This window comes from Neoarius graeffei, chromosome 4, assembly GCF_027579695.1.
Source record: "Neoarius graeffei isolate fNeoGra1 chromosome 4, fNeoGra1.pri, whole genome shotgun sequence".
NCBI classification, from domain to species: domain Eukaryota; kingdom Metazoa; phylum Chordata; class Actinopteri; order Siluriformes; family Ariidae; genus Neoarius; species Neoarius graeffei.
The window spans coordinates 116597415-116614038 of NC_083572.1; the positions used below are offsets into that span (position 1 = coordinate 116597415).

General features: G+C 44.2%; 1 protein-coding gene across 1 annotated transcript in view; it reads right to left on the reverse strand.

Moving 5' to 3' along the window:
- Positions 1–1581: 1581 nt before the first annotated feature.
- LOC132885531 (histone-lysine N-methyltransferase PRDM9-like) overlaps positions 1582–16624 on the reverse strand; it is a 35226-nt gene continuing 20183 nt past the window's right edge. Inside the window, exon 7 of the mRNA XM_060920278.1 lies at positions 1582–2957. Coding sequence (XP_060776261.1) covers positions 2299–2957 — 659 coding nt within the window. The 3' untranslated portion in view covers positions 1582–2298. The remainder of the gene's footprint in view (positions 2958–16624) is intronic.

The following is a 16624-nucleotide window of genomic DNA, read 5'->3' on the forward strand; positions in this document are numbered from 1 at the left end:
AGCAATTATTATAATTCAGTATTATTAATTACTACTTAATAAGCAGTGATTATCAAAATGTAATTTAATAATAAGTAGTAATTATCAATTACTAAATTATACTAATAATAAGTAGTGATTATTAAAATGCTATAAAATTGAGTTATAAGATTAGTTAAAATTATTATTAAAAAAGTAGTAATTATTATTATTAGTAGTAGTGATACAAACAATTATTCATGGATTATAGATAAGTTGTTTTTAATAGTGAACATTGATATAACAATTGAACTGATGATAATAATAATAATAACAACAACAAGTATTACTAGTAGTATTATTGTTTATTATTATTATTATTATTATTATTAGTATAACTATATCAGTGTTCACTATTTTAAAAAATTATCTATAATCCATGAGTATTTGTTTGTATTCTACCAATTACTACTTTTTAATAATTTGTAATAATTTTTAATAACTTAATTTTATAACATTTCATAATCCCTAGTACTTATTAATCACTAATTCCTAAGTAGTAATGATTAATAATCAATAATAATTACTACTAATTATTATTAGTGGTTGTTAATATTATTCTTATTATTATATTAAAAACACTGTTGTAGACGATAAGTAATAAAACTAAAAAACTTTCTGTACAAATTATTTATATTGTACTATATTTAGAATTATTGTATTTTCTGGAGTTCTTTTTAATTGAGTTTTGAAATAAAGGTTTATATATTTATATTAAACTTAGTACAATAAACAATGTTAATTATGTAAAAAAAATGATGCTAATCACTATTATTAGTAGTATTATGTCCTATAAGTCCCATTTTCCACCTGACTCTTGTGCGCATGCGCGAACCCCCCTGCGTTTCACTCCAGAGCGCTTGACCTCTAACACGCACGCGCGCCTCGTGTCGGTGAAAAGCCAGTTTCCCAGTCCGCCGTGTCCCCAGCGCTGCGTTACCGTCTTTAAACACATTTGTGCGATCCAGCGCTTTTTATCGCAAACGATTCTTCTCCTTATTTTGGGGGTATTTGTCATCCCCCAACCACTTGTCGTTAAACAGACATCTTCCCATAATTATCAACGCTTTCTAGCGCCCACGTAAGCTACCTGCGCATCTCTCACTCTTCACACCACACCCACACCACACTGCCTCCAGTAGCCTCCTAACATTAGTTCTTGATCTACGGAATGCACTGAACGCACAGAACCAATGCTGCCCTCAAAAGGTGCACTGGTCACTTTTAAAATTACGGTTAAAAAAATACCCCAAACCGGATGGAGACATTTCACTCGTTCGGTCCAATATTAAATTTAATACCTCCCTTTCGAAAAGTCCAGTCATTCCAAACAATTTAAGACGTTTTTAGGCTTTGAAAACCAAAAGTTGTATTTAAGACTTTTTAAGGACCCGCGGGAACCCTGTACTATATTATTACACTACCCGGCCAAAAAATGTCACCATTTGGATTTAAATAAGCAGATAATTAAGAACCTTAACGGCAGCACAACACATGTAAATGGGAAATGGCAACACCAAGAAGAATACAAAAGATTAGACTCCTGCATATGTGAATAGTCTGCTCAACATCATGCTTTATTGGCAAAGTACACCTTTACATATTAGAAATTTGACAAAGTTATCACACTGAACTTGTCTGCAAAACCACTGGAGGAAAAAAAAATTAAATATTAATGAAATATTAAGGGAAAATGTAAATAATTGTTTAATGCCTAACTGAATAAATGAAATAAGCTTTACTGTAATAAACTGCCAGATGTCTTGCTGTAGGTGTCAACAAACTCCAACAACCTTTCTTCTGAGTGAGGTTGGACTAAGGAGGGCTTATGTAGAGTGAGGAGGCTTGGTACATGTTCCAATTCATCCCAAAGGTGTTCAGTGGAGTTGAGGTCAGGGCTCTGTGTAGGGCACTCAAGTTGTCATGCTGGAACAGGTTTGGGACCATTAGTTCCAGTGTGCTTCTAAACTTTGTGACAACAGTTTAGAAAGGCCCACATATGGGTGTGATGGTCAGGTGTCCACATATTTTGGCCACAGAGTACCAGGTTAGGCAGTATACAAATGACTTATAATACAAATGGGAAGAGGAGGTGAACTACTATGAGCAGTGATGTGTCTTTATGCTAATATGAATGCATTGGTGTTTTTGGAGATGATCCTGTCCATCAAAACTCTTTCCACACTGTAAACAGTCATACGGCTTCTCTTCTCCATGAATATGCTGGTGTTTTCGAAGACTATTCTGGTGATTATAACTCTTGCCACACTGTGAGCATTGCTATGGCTTCTCTTCTGTGTGAATGTTCTGGTGTAGTTTAAGATGACTTCGGCGATTAAAACCCTTTCCACACTGTGAGCAGTGATATGGTTTCTCTCCTGTGTGAATATGTTGGTGTTGTTGAAGATTACACTGTTGAGTAAAACTCTTCCCACACTGTGAGCAGTAATATGGCTTCTCTCCTGTGTGAATGCGCTGATGTTTTCGGAGATTACTTGGGTGAATAAAACTCTTTTCACACTCTGAGCAGTGATATGGCTTTTCTCCTGTGTGGATGCGCTGGTGCAACTGTAGTGCACTCTGTTCAGTAAAACTCTTTCCACATTCTGAGCAGTTATATGGCTTCTCTCCTGTGTGAGTACGCTGGTGTCGTTGTAGAGAACTTGGATGAGTAAAACCCTTTCCACAATCTGAGCAGTGGTGGAATTCCTTCTGCAGTTCATTGTGAGAGTTGTTGGAACTGAGAGTACCAGACGCTTGCTGATTAACGGAGCATTTCACGGGCATCTGAGTCTCATACTTGATCCCTCTTGATTTATGAAGTCTCACATGCTCTTCATAGTGGCATCTCCGCATGTGTTTGTCGAGGTAAATTTGAGATGTATAGGAAAGTGTACAGAAGGAGCAGGAGACAACTTGCAACAAAGCGTTGTTTAGTTCTGGAACAGTGAAAGAAAAATCAGTATGAAATGCAACCAAATTAAACTATCCTTAGGAACATGTTTCAGACATAAAAGAATGCTAAAATGATTTTACGTTATTATTATTATTTATTCATTTAAACCACTGTAAGTTGCTCATTTATTGATTCATCTCCAGTAACTCCTTTATCCTGTTCAAGGTGGTGGTGGATCCAGAGCCTATCCTGAGAACACAAAGGGTGGGAGGTGAGTATACATCATGGATTGGGTGCAAATCCATCACAGGGCAGCATGCACATGTTGCCCTGTCAACCACTGGCATGTTTTCAGAAGGTGGAAGAAAACCAGGGAACCCAGAGGAAATTGTTAGTTACCGTGGTTGAGTGCATTCATCGTTGGCTACAGGAGCTACGGAATACTTCTAGAGTAGGCTGTTTTCTGTGTTTTGCTGTCTGTTTTTCCATGATTAGAATACTGTGTTTTTCTGTTGCTTGCAGGCTTGTAGTACTCGAGTCCAGGACTTGGACTCGAGTCCGACTCGTGCCCTAATTTTAAGTACTTGTGACTTGACTTGGACTTGAGAACTGATGATTCGGACTCGTAAATTGCAGATGAGGACTCGGATATTTTTTTTTTAATTTTGTAACATGCCATAATAATTTGGCATAAGATATTTAGATCTACGTTAATTTTTGTACGAATTTCGTGCAAGAGCATCACACCTGCGTGCCTTGGCGCATGCATCAGATAGACTCTTGGGCACGCTCCAGATAGCACGCGCCAAGAGGACCCTCTTGCGTGCGTGCCGTAAACGGTTTCACATAAAGGCAGCAACAGCCACCATCAAAGGGTGCGGTTTGAGTCTTGTTCTTGGACTCAACATTTTTTTAATGACTTGGACTTGAACATTGGGGACTCGAGACTGGACTTGGACTCGAGCTTTAGTGACTCGACAACAACACTGGTTGCTTGTATCTGTTGAATACTTGGTGTTTATCTGTTGCTTTTTAGGCACATGCTATTCCATTACCTTGTGTTTTATATCTGCTTAGCTACTAGACGGGATTTGCCCATCAGTTTTGATTGCACAAGCGATCAGATGTTTTTCATTTGCTACGTAGCAAGGCTTTTAGTGTGGTTTTGAGCTCCTTCCCAAAATCTCTCCTCTTTTCCTACCACTGCCATAACTTGTTCATTGTGTCTCTACCCCATTCCTGTTTGTGGTCTCACCCACAGAAGGTGCTTCAATCATCATGGCCCCCTGCGAGGCCAATGCCTCTCCAACCACATCTACCACCCACTGACATGTTCTGGATCACTGCTGGACTATGGAACTGCCAGTCTGCCACATGGAAGGCTGACTTCATCTCTGCCTACACTTCCCTCTTGTCCCGCCACATCCTTGCACTGATGGTGATGGATTTCACCTGAGAACACCACGACACCTGGAGCCCTCTCCACCTCCCTCTCCTTATCTCACACCCCTCGATTGTCTGGTTGTGGTTTTGGTTTGTTGATCTCTCAGTCATAGAAATTTTCAACTCCACTCCCTCACCTCCTTTGAATTTCACACTATTTCAGTCTTCTCTCCAGTTAACTTGTTTATTATTGTTGTTTATTGTACTCCTGGACCTGTAGGATGTTTCTTTGATGAACTGGACATCCTACTCAGTTCCCTCCCAGAAAATGGCACCCCACTGATGTTCCTGGGAGACTTCAACCTTCTCTTCGAAGACTCCCACTCTACTGCCTTCCTTCCACTAATACACTCCTTTGGTTTCTCCCTGCTGCACTCATCTCCAACCCATAAAGCTAGTAACCTTCTAGACCGGATCTTCCTCAGAAACTGCTCTGCCTCAGATCCCACAATTACCCCTCTCCACCCCTCTGTCTGACCACCTTTTCATTTCATTTTCACTTCCTCTCCATCCATCCTCCTCTCTCCTACCTCCACTGTGACAGTCCATCATAACCTCTGCTCACCCTCTCCCTCTTGTCTTGCCTCCTTTGAATCCTTCTCCAATCTTCCCACTAAATCTGCTGCATCTTCTCTACTCTTCCTCATCACTTAACACATTACCTCCTCTTGTTTCCAGGCAGGGAAGATTTTTCCCCTCCTAGCCCCTGGCTGTCTGAAACACTTCACTCCAGCAGAAGTAGCCTGCGAACAGTGGAGAGGAAGTGGAGAAAATCCAGGGCCCCAGTCAACTGGTCTCACTACCAGTCCCACTTGGCCGAGTTCACAGTTTCACTCGCATCAGCTAAAATCAAAAATTCTATCATTTCAAAATTCATAACTCCATCTCTAACCCTCGTCAACTGTTCTGTTTTCTCTTCTTTTCTCACCTCTCCACCAGCTGCACCTCAGTCTTTAATCGTTGCAGAGGACTTTGTGGTCTTCTTTGAGGAAAAGATCATGTCCATCTGTAACTCCTTCACAACCCCTGCCTCCCCACCCTCCCTGTCTCTTCCCCCTTGCTCTTGGCTCCCCCCCTTCCATTTCCAATGTCCCCCAGCTCTGCTCTCTCACCATCCTAAAACCTGTGCCCTTGACTCCTTCCCCTTGTCTCTCCTCCAGACCATCACTCCTGACATCCTCCCATTTATCACCTCCCTTGTCAACTTCTACTTGTCCTCTGGATACTTTCCCTCTAGCTTCAAACAGGCCCACATCACCCCTCTGCTGGGGGGGGGGGGGGGGGACACGGGTCATCCAGAATTACCACCCGGTTTCTCTTCTCCCCTTCCTATCAAAGATGCCTGAATGTGCAGTTGCTAACCAACTCTCCTCTTTTCTCTCTTAGAACAACCTCCTGAATCCTCACCAGTCTGGCTTCCGAGCTGGATACTCAACTGAGACTGTGCTTCTCTCGGTCAGTGAGGCACGCCATGCAACACATGCCACCTCCCTCTCTTCTGTCTTGATTCTCCTCAACCTTTCTGCTGCATTTGATACCATTGATCACCCCCATTCTCCCATCATTGCTATAACCTCTGGGAATCTGTGGGACAGCCCTGGACTGGTTCAAGTCCTACCTCTCTGGTTGCTCCTTCCAGGTTACCTGGTCTGGTACTGTATCAGCACCATGCTCACTTGTCCCTGGTGTCCTTCAAGGTTCAGTCCTTAGTCCGCTTCTCTTCTACTTTTTACACCCAGCCTCTTGGCCCAATTATCTCTGCTCATGGTCTATCCTACCACTGCTATGCTGATGACACTCAGTTTTCCTCCTTCTGACACACAGGTTTCTGCTCGCATCTCTGCTTGCCTGCATGACATCCAGAGCTGGATGGACAACCATCACCTGAAGCTCAACCCTAGGCAAGACAGAGGTGATCTACATTCCTGCCCCATTCTCTCTATCCCTGGACTTTGCCATCTCTCTCTGGGGGACATCTCTAGGTCACCTTCACCCAGTGCAAAGAACCTAGGGGTGGTGTTCATCTACAAACTCTCCTCCTCAGTGAACATAGCTGCAGTGACACAGATTTCTCCTTTACAACATCTGAAGGATCTGCCCCTTTCGCACCACCTACTCTACTCAGCTCTTGGTCCAAGCACTGATCCTCTCCCACTTGGAATACTGCAACTCTCTACTTGCTGGCCTTCCAGCATCTGCCATCAGACCCCTACAGCTCATCCAGAATGCTGCAGCCCACCTGGTCTACAACATCCTTCATTCTTCCCATATTACCCCTTTGCTTGCTGCCCTTCACTGGCTACCTGTTGCAGCTCGCATGAAATTTAAAACGTTGGTGGAAGCTTACCAGGCAGTCAAGGGGTTAGGTCCAGAATACCTCCAGAGTTTGATCCGCCCCTACACACCAGCCAGATCCCTACACTCTGCTGCTACTGGTCACCTGGCCTTCACTCCTGCTCAGCCCACTCAAGACTGCTGTCTGTCCTGGCTTCCCATTGGTGGAATGACCTTCCCATCGAAGTCAGGACTTCCGACTCCCTGACTACCTTCAAGCGCAGACTGGAGACCCAGCTCTGCGGGCTGCATCTCTCCCCTGCTTCCCTGCCCACTATATAATCTTGGTGGTCTTGACCAACCCAGGCTGTGTACCGCCTAGCCTGGTCATGATGTGGGGTTAGCTACTGGTGTTTTTTCTCCATTTACCTGTACTTTGTCAAGTCAAGTTTATTTTTATAGTGCTTTTAACAATAGACATTGTTGCAAAGCAGCTTTACAGAATTTCAATGACTTTAAACATGGGCTAATTTTTTCCCTAATCTATCCCCAATGAGCAAGTCTGTGGCTTTGTCAGCTCATTTGTGTGGTTGACTTGTTTTCCCTGGCTGTTTGTGGTTACTTCAACAGAATATTTCACTGTTATTTGGTCACTTGTTCAGTTGGTACTAAAACTTTGTCTAGAAATTCAGGACTTTTTGTATGTGCGCGTCACTCTGGATAAGAGCATCTGCTAAATGCCTGTAATGTAAATGTACTGTGGTTATAACGCTGATTAACAGCCAGGACCAGTGTATAAAAACTGGATGTCCATTAGTGCAGTGATTCTCAATTTTTTTCCTTCTTTGAGGCCCACCTCTTCATACTTGTAGCAAGTCAGGGCCCATTACAGAAAAGATCCCCAATTATTTTGGCTCATTAATTCTATTAGAATCTAATAAATCTATTGTAAAGTGTATTCATGGGATGCAACATCACTCCCTGTTACAGATAGGGGCCCAATAATTAAATAAATGCAATAAAACACTGTTTTTAATTGTAGGTATTGTATTTAAAACTGTATGGATGTGCCAGAAGCCAACATAAAATTATGCATGCAGGGCATTCTCAGCCAAAAGGGATTAATGATCCAAAAGCAGAGTCTGGTCTGTTAACAAGAATTTATTGCCATGTTTTTGTACAGTAAACAAGCAAGTTATTAAAACCAATAAGTACACTCAAAAGAAGTGGATATAGAAACCACTCAATGGGATAGAGCCTTGCATGCTAACAAAGGACTTTTCCTAAAAGTTGGAAAATTATCCATCTGTTGAGTTCCCCAACATCTCAAACTACCTGGTGCTGCAGACCTTGTTCTACACAGACACACAGATGAAAACCGGGCGAGTCGGGGACGTCAACTATGAGGTGAGGAGAACGGGCAGGGGTGGGGCGTTACAGGTATACCACCTCAATCTGTTAAAATGTTGGAGCAAGGAGGTCCCCGTGGCGCTGGTGTTGGTGGTTCCAGAGAAGGCGGAGCTGGGGCCGGAGGTTCAAAAGGGAAAATCTGCATCACCCACCGCTCCGGTCCCCTGTGGAGCCCACCTCTCCCCGACCCAGCTCGCGGAGGTCGCCCGGTTGCAAACAGAATTTTCTGACATGTTCTCGCCCCTGCCCGACCGCACCCACCTCATAGAACACCACATTGAGACGCCCCCAGGGGTGGTAGTGCACAGCCGCCCTTACAGACTGCCCGAACACAAGAAAAAGGTTGTTCGGGAAGAACTCGAGGCCATGCTCGAAATGGGCATTGTCGAGGAATCCCACAGTGACTGGAGCAGTCCGGTGTTCTTGGTTCCCAAGGCTGACGGGTTGGTCTGGTTCTGTGTGGACTATAGAAAAGTCAACACGGTGTCTAAATTTGACGCGTACCCAATGCCTCATATTGACGAGTTGCTCGATCGACTAGGCACGGCTCGTTTTTATTCGACACTGGATTTGACAAAGGGATATCGGCAGATCCCCTTGACTCCACTATCCCGAGAGAAAACGGCCTTTTCCACACGGTTTGGCTTACACCAGTTCGTCACACTTCCGTTTGGGCTGTTTGGGGTGCCCGCTACTTTCCAGTGGCTTATGGATAGGATCCTCCGCCCCCACGCCACCTATGCGGCCGCATAATTAGATGACATTATTATTTATAGTAATGACTGGCCACGGCACCTAAAACACCTGAGGGCTGTCCTGGGGTCGCTGAGGCGAGCGGGGCTCACAGCCAACCTGAAGAAGTGTGTGATCGGATGGGTGGAAGTACGGTATCTGGGCTTCCACTTGGGCAATGGGCAGGTGTGTCCCCAAATCAATAAGACAGCAGCGATTGCGGCCTGCCCGAGGCCTAAGACCAAAAAGGGGGTGAGGCAGTTCCTGGGGCTGGCTGGCTACTATCGTAGGCTTATACCTAATTATTTGGACGTCACCAGCCTGCTGACTGATCTCACTAAAAAGGGGGCACCAGATCCGGTCCAGTGGACGGAGCAATGCCAGCGGGCTTTTTCTAAGGTAAAGGCTGCACTGTGTGGGGGGCCACTGTTACACTCCCCTGACTTTTCTCTCCCCTTTGTTTTACAGACGGACGCATTAGACAGAGGGCTGGGGGCTGTTCTGTCCCAGGAGGGGGAGAGGGAGGACCGTCCAGTGCTGTACATCAGCTGCAAACTGTCGGTGCGCGAGGGCAGGTACAGCACCATAGAGAAAGAATGCCTTGCCATCAAGTAGGCGGTTCTCGCCCTCCGCTACTATCTGCTGGGGCGCCCTTTCACCCTCTGGTCGGACCATGCGCCCCTGTAGTGGCTCCACCGCATGAAGGATGCCAATGCATGGATCACCCGTTGGTATCTGGCACTCCAGCCGTTTAAGTTTGAGGTGGTCCACAGGCCGGGGGCGCAGATGGTTGTGGTGGACTTCCTCTCCTGTCAAGGGGGGGAGGAGTCGGCTGCAGGCCGGATGGCTGTCCAGCCTGAGTCAGGCGGTGTGGGTATGTGGCAGCGGGGGCGTGCTCAAGCGTTGGTTTGTGAATAGAGGGTGGAGTCAGGGAAGGTAAGTGGCAGAATCACTGCACCTGATGGGAATTAACCTGTGTTTGTGTGTCTTCCCCAGTGACCGCGCCCTATAAGAGGAGAGGGAGAGCAGAGGAAGGGAGCTTCTCCCCAACCTGGATACTTGTGTATATGTGTAGTTCAAAGCTGAAAAGCTACAATAAAAGAGTCTTTGAGAACTCAGTTCTGGCCTGCCGTGCTTCTGTGCTCCACCCACCTAGAACACGTGTTACACCATGATCTCGTTCTTTTGGTCATTACCCAGAGCTCGTGACCATAGGTGAGGGTAGGAATGTAGGCTGACCGGGAAACCGAAAGCTTTGCCTTATGGCTCAGCTCGCTCTTCACCATGACAGATCGGTAGAGCATCTGCATGACTGGTGACGCTGCACCAATCCGCCTGTCAATCTCGCGTTCCTCCCCCCCCCCCATATGAACAAGACTTGAAGATACTTAAATCCCTCCACTTGAGGCAGCGACTGGTCACCCAACCTGGAGAGGGCATACCACCCCTTTTCCAGCTGAGGACCATGGCCTCTGATTTGTAGGTGCCGATTCTCATCCCAGCCGCTTCACACTCAGCTGCAAACCGTCCCATGGCACGCTGCAGGTCACAGATTGACGAAGCCAAAAGGACTACATCACCTGCAAAAAGCAATGACAATTCTGATGCCCCCAAAATGGACATCCTCCACTTCATGACTGTGCCTAGAAATCCTGTCCATAAAAATTATAAGCAAAATCTGAGACAAACTGCAGCCATGGCATAGTTCAACGCCCACTGAGAACAAGTCTGTCTTACTTCCAGCAATGAAAACCAGGGTTACTCCCCTTAGAGAAACTGAACTAATTTCATTAATTTTCACATCAAAATCTTCAACTTGTATACTAGGATGCCTTACTTGCATGACCCTTCAAACAGATAATAGCAGAAGCAATTGAACCTCTTCTAAAAATAAGAAATTCTTCCCTTAGAATTGGCTACCCAAATCCTTTCAACTAGCAGTGATCAAACCCCTGTTTAAGAAAACTTGGCCTTGGTCCCTGTCAACTTTCCAAATACAGGCAATATCAAACTTCCCCTTTTATCTCAAAGATCCTAGAAAAAGCTGTGGCACAGCAGTTATGCACACATCTACATAGGAATATGTATGTATCCATGAAATGCATCAGTCAGGATTTAGACCTCATCATAGCACAGAGACAGCTCTGGTTAAAGGAGTAAATGACCTACTGCTGGCATCTGATCAGGGCTGTCTCCCCCTGCTTGTGTTGCTTGACCTTAGTGCAGCATTTGATACCATTGATCATTCCATTCTCCTGGATAGACTACAAAATGTTGTGGGAGTTAACGGAATGGCCCTCTCCTGGCTCAGCTCTTATTTAACTGATCACTATCAGTTTGTTGATGGAAATGGTGATTTTTCTATGCATACAAAGGTAAAAAGTGTGGTGTTCCACAAGGTTCTGTCTTAGGCCCACTGCTCTTTTCTTATATAAAATGTTACCTCTGGGTAATATTATTGATAAGAACGGTATTAGTTTCAACTGTTATGCTGATGACACACAATTGTATGTTTCAGCAAAACCAGACGAGAGACACCAGCTTAATAAAATTGATGAATGTGTAAAGGACATTAGACACTGGATGCTGATCAACTTCCTTCTACTTAACTCTTACAAGACAGAAGTGCTTATACTAGGACCACATGCAGCTAGAATAGGTTTTCTGATTACATAGTAACTCTGGATGGCCTTTGTTTCTTCACATGCAGCAGTAAAACACCTCAGGGTGATCATTGACTCCAGTCTTTCATTTGAAACTCATGTCAATCACATTACATGGATAGTTTTCTTTAAGCTCAGAAATACTGCTAAGATAAGAAACATGATGCCACTACATGGTGCAGAAAAACTAGTTCATGCCTTTTTTTTACCTCTAGGTTGGATTCTTGTAATGCCTTACTCTCTGGATGTTCCAGCAGGAGCATAAACAAGTTCCAGTTAGTTCAAAATGCAGTGGCGAGAGTCCTTACTAGTTTGCATGTTCTCCCCATGTCTGCATGGGTTTCCTCCGGGTGCTCCAGTTTCCCCCCCACAGTCCAAAGACATGCAGGTTAGGCCAATTGGTTGCTCTAAATTGACCGTAGGTGTGAATATGAATGGTTGTTTGTCTCTATGTGTTAGCCCTGCGATGACCTGGCGACTTGTCCAGGGTGTACCTCGTCTCTCGCCCATAGTCAGCTGGGATAGGATCCAGCTTGCCTGCAACCCTGTACAGGATAAGTGACTACAGATAATGGATGGATGGACTGACCTTTAAAGCACTGAATGGTCTTGTGCCATAGTACCGGAGTGAATTTCTGGTCCTTAATGACCTACCATGGCTACTTAGATCAAAAGGTGCAGACTATCTGTTGGTACCTCATATAGTGAAGGCTACATCAGAGGGCACAGCCCCACAGTTATGGAATAGCCTTCCAAGTAGTGTCTGGGACTTGGATACAGGCTTGGTGTTTAAGTCTCGGCTGAAAACATACCTTTTTAGTCAAGCTTTTTGTTAATTATTATGAGATAAAGGAGTAGATTTGGAGGGTCCTCAGGTATCGAGTGTTTTGGTAAACTGGGCTGTATGGACCCCCCCAACTCTCACACATTCAGTCAGGTTTGTCGACAGTGGAGTGGCTGCTGCTTTATGTCCCAGGGCACCCTCATGTCTGTGTTACCTTCTGGCTCTCCATTTTAGTAATGCTGTCATAGTTAGTCTTGCCAGAGTCCCTGCTTGCACACAGTGCAAAATCTATACTGTTCTTAACCATTAGGTGATATGGGACATACCCAACAACCTGTGTCCCCCCCCCCCAGTTTGTATCCCTCTGTCGAGTTACATGTCGATCCTGAGACACCAGTGATGCTGACCTCTTCTGCTCTTCAGACCTGCCTGATCCATCCTGATGCCCTATGTCTGGCTGGATTCTCAATCACATCACATCACATCACTTCTCTGGAGGACATACCCATATGGACAATCGAAAGGCACACTTAGAAGATGGCTCTGGACACTTAAGGTGACGATACAGGCCTAGAAAGTCATATTTTTTCACCAGCCAGCCAGACTAGTTACCTTCCAAAGTAACTCGCCAAACAGAAAATCAACTAGCCAAAATTTGTTCATGTATGAATTTTACTTCTGTCAAAAATAAACGCAAAAGAGAGTAGTTACCATTGTTCATGACTAATGTGCATTTATTTCAAGACCCATAATATTTTGATACTGTTAAATACATAAATGAGAACAACACAGAGCACCATAATATAATATCAACAAATAATAACTTGGAAAACTTGGCAACTTGGTGTATGAGTATTGAAAACAAATATACTTACCATCATGACTATAGCACCCAAAATATGTCCAACATGCTTTCTGTATTTAACCATTTATGAGAGAGAAAGCATTAGGAGCTTCATATTGACTAGGAATCAACTTGAAAAAAATTAATTATTCCATAAAAATCATATCGCAGCCAAGGCCTACCCTGCTCCCACGTTTGCTTATAAGTCCTTTGTCGTATCTCCTTCTCGTACGCTTTATCGGCGGCCTTTTTCTCTTCTTCAGACCGAGGTCGCTTTGCTCCCGTCTCTGGCGGTTTCTGTACACCTTTCAGAAAATTCCACATCGCAACGTAGCTTTGGCAGATGTAAACAAAACAAAACAAAAAACACGTGTTTAAATGGGCAATAATGTGGCCACATCTATTGAATTTGATAACGTGATGTGGCAGCAGGGGCGTGGCCAAGCGTCGGTCTGCGAATGGAGGGTGGAGTCAGGGAAGGTAAGTGGTGGAATCATTGCACCTGATGGGGATTAACCTGTGTTTGTGTGTCTTCCCCAGTGACCGCGCCCTTTAAAAGGAGAGGAGAGCAGAGAAAGGGAGCTCTCCCCAACCAGAACACGTGTGTGTGTGTGTGTGTGTGTGTGTGTGTATGCGCGCGGCTGGGAAGCGATAAAAGGCTGAAAAGCTAGCAATAAATATTTAATTGAGAACTCAGTTCTGGCCTGCCGTGCCTCTGTGCTCCACCCACCTGGTCCAATACTACATGTGATTACTGCGATATTCAACGAGATGCGTTATATGCATGCGCAGTAGTGAAAAAACCGACAGCCTGACTCGTACACGATGTGATTCGGAATTCTTCGGTATTTTCCGTCCTGCTGATAAACACATCGATTAACACAGACACGGCACGCGCTTAATATGTGGCGGCTTTAGTTGACGGTGTGTCTGAATCTTCGCTTCAAATATATTTTTTATTTTCAAACTAGCCAGCCGGGCTAGCTAGTGACAGGAATTACCCACCAAATGACAAATTAAGTCGCCTCGGGCGACCAGACCACCGCGAATTTCGAGCCCTGCGATACATAGGGCGACTTTTTGGGCAATTGCACTTAAACACTTTCCCATTGAGATTGGGCAACATTAATTTCTGCCTGAATGATTTTGATCATTTTGGGCAACTTTTTAAGATCACCTAATCAGAGTGCCATCAGTGAATCACATGACCACCTAAGAGCTTCTGAAATTTTCAACAAAGATAGCAGCATCTCCAGCAGTGGAGCAAAGAAAAAGAGAGACAACATATCTTTTTATGCTGGTAAACTGTTGTGTAAACCAAAAGTGGTGAATTTACCTCATCAAATGCTTAGAAAACCAACAGACATCTATTTTTTTTGTGTGCGCTTAGGTTATAAGGAAGACATTTTTTTTTTCAGCAAAGTGTAAACTGCTGTTAGCTAACCACCACTCCAGAGAGATTAAATGGGATTTAGCTAACTAGCAGTGGTTTTTCATAGCTAGCTGAAAATTATTGCTAGTTATGTTGGGATAATGTTAGCTCTCTTGCATCAAGTTAAAAGTGATGGGCAGCTTATGATTTTTTTTTTATATGAGTTGCAATAGAGATTGTCCAATTTATTGTCTGCTCTAATTCACATACAGAGCACAACTACTTGTAGAACCCGAGGGCAAAACAGTACAAACTTCAGAATCTAAAAAAGAAAAAGCCTTTCAGGAACGGTCACCCCCTTTTCCTCCTCAGCAGCCATCTCCTGCTCCATGTCCTTTTTCTTTTTTGCCAAAATGAGAATTAAACAATTGTTTTTGTCATTATGTTTTTGTGATGCATGTTTTAGTCATTAGTTACAGCATATGCGGGCCTTTCAGTTACATGAAACCTGCAACGGAGAACGTCGTAGACACCCAAATTAAAAAGGTGCCCAAATTATGCTACCAAAAGTTAAAAAAAAAAAAACGAAATGTTGATTAAATGAACTTGGCTGCATAAAACCCAATGTCTTGACTTTTTTCTTTAAAAACACAGAAATTAGCAAGAATTAGCATGTATTTCTCGTAATTGACACAAAATCCGCACCATTCCCATGTTGTTCCGGGTTCGTCGAACTAGCCGTAAGCCTCGCACAGAGCACGAATTCTCCAACGGTGATTGGCACACCATGATTTCATGGAGGAGCGAGACTCACGTACCAATGACCAGAGCGGGACTTCCACATTAGGTAAAGCTTCTTTCTTCTTTTATGGCAGTTGGCAAACAGCTTTTAGGTGCATTACCACCACCTTCTGGACTGGAGTGTGAACCAGAATGTTTACTACCCCAATATGCTAAATTCTCCTAATAATTTCTGTATCATTTAAAAACCTAAAAATAGCCCTATATCCCACATTATCTGACCTTAACTGCAATATCTCTCTGATACCTAGTGTCATATGATTTAAATCAGGTAAAAGACTGAATAAGAGAGAGCTATTCAGGACACAACTGTGTGTATTTAAGATACAGTTTGCATCTTAAATACACGCAGTTGTGCAAGTGTGGGTGGAATCAGTGACTTGGAGCTTGGTCCTCTTGTTGATGATAGTCTTATGCTTAGTTTACACGTACCTGGGTATGTATAGAAATGGATAACCCCGTCTCTCCATTTTCAAAAATATCCACGATTACACCAGACCGTTCTCCAAAATATCTGCATTTACACAGATCCGCGGCTAAGCCCTATTATAAGTATGCCAAACATATAGGTGGCAGTATAAGGAGAAGTATAAAGCCATATTAGCCCATCAGAATCGTGAAAATACAAATGACATGACTTCATTTGTGAAGTTTAGCCACCAGGCAGCAGTTTGCCCGGGTCGGATCCAAAAGTGGCGGCAGCGGCGACGTTGGTAATGCCTCGGTCACAACCGGCCGTACGTGCTCCTACGGCCAGTCTACGTGCAAAAAACGCAAGAAATGCACGGAGGGCGCACGTGAAACGCACGGAGAGCTCGCGTGTGACGTGCTGATTTTCGAGCCGTAGACTGGCCGCAGACCGGCCGCAGAGGTTCTTTGTCATGTCAAACAAACTCTACGGGCGCTTACGTTTTTTTCAGGTTGCAAGACAAACTTACAGCCAACGTGCGTTTTTCTCCATGAACAAAAAAAATGCAGCGATTTGGGAAACGCCAAAAATCGCACGGCCAAAAAATCGTACGTCCGGTTGTGACCTAGGCTTAAGCAGCAAGCCTTTGTCTTGGTGGGAGGAAAAGTGCCTGAAAAACTATGACCCTCCTCGCAGTCCTTCTCCTCTGCTCCTCATAAAGCAGTTGCAGTCCTATTTGCAAATGCAAACAAACCATAAAAGTGTTTGCAAATATGTAAAAAGAACGACCACCCGTGTTGCATCCATGAGACCATCAAACAAACAAAACGAGGGGTGTCTAGCTCTAAAAGTGCACGAATAGAGTGTGTAGAATAGTAAATATAAAGGCAGTGACCTTACCTGAAGTCGGGCTTCCTCAGACGCCATCTTCAGTGGACAGTCCGTAAAAGTCGAGTGCTGACGGACTGTCCACTGAAG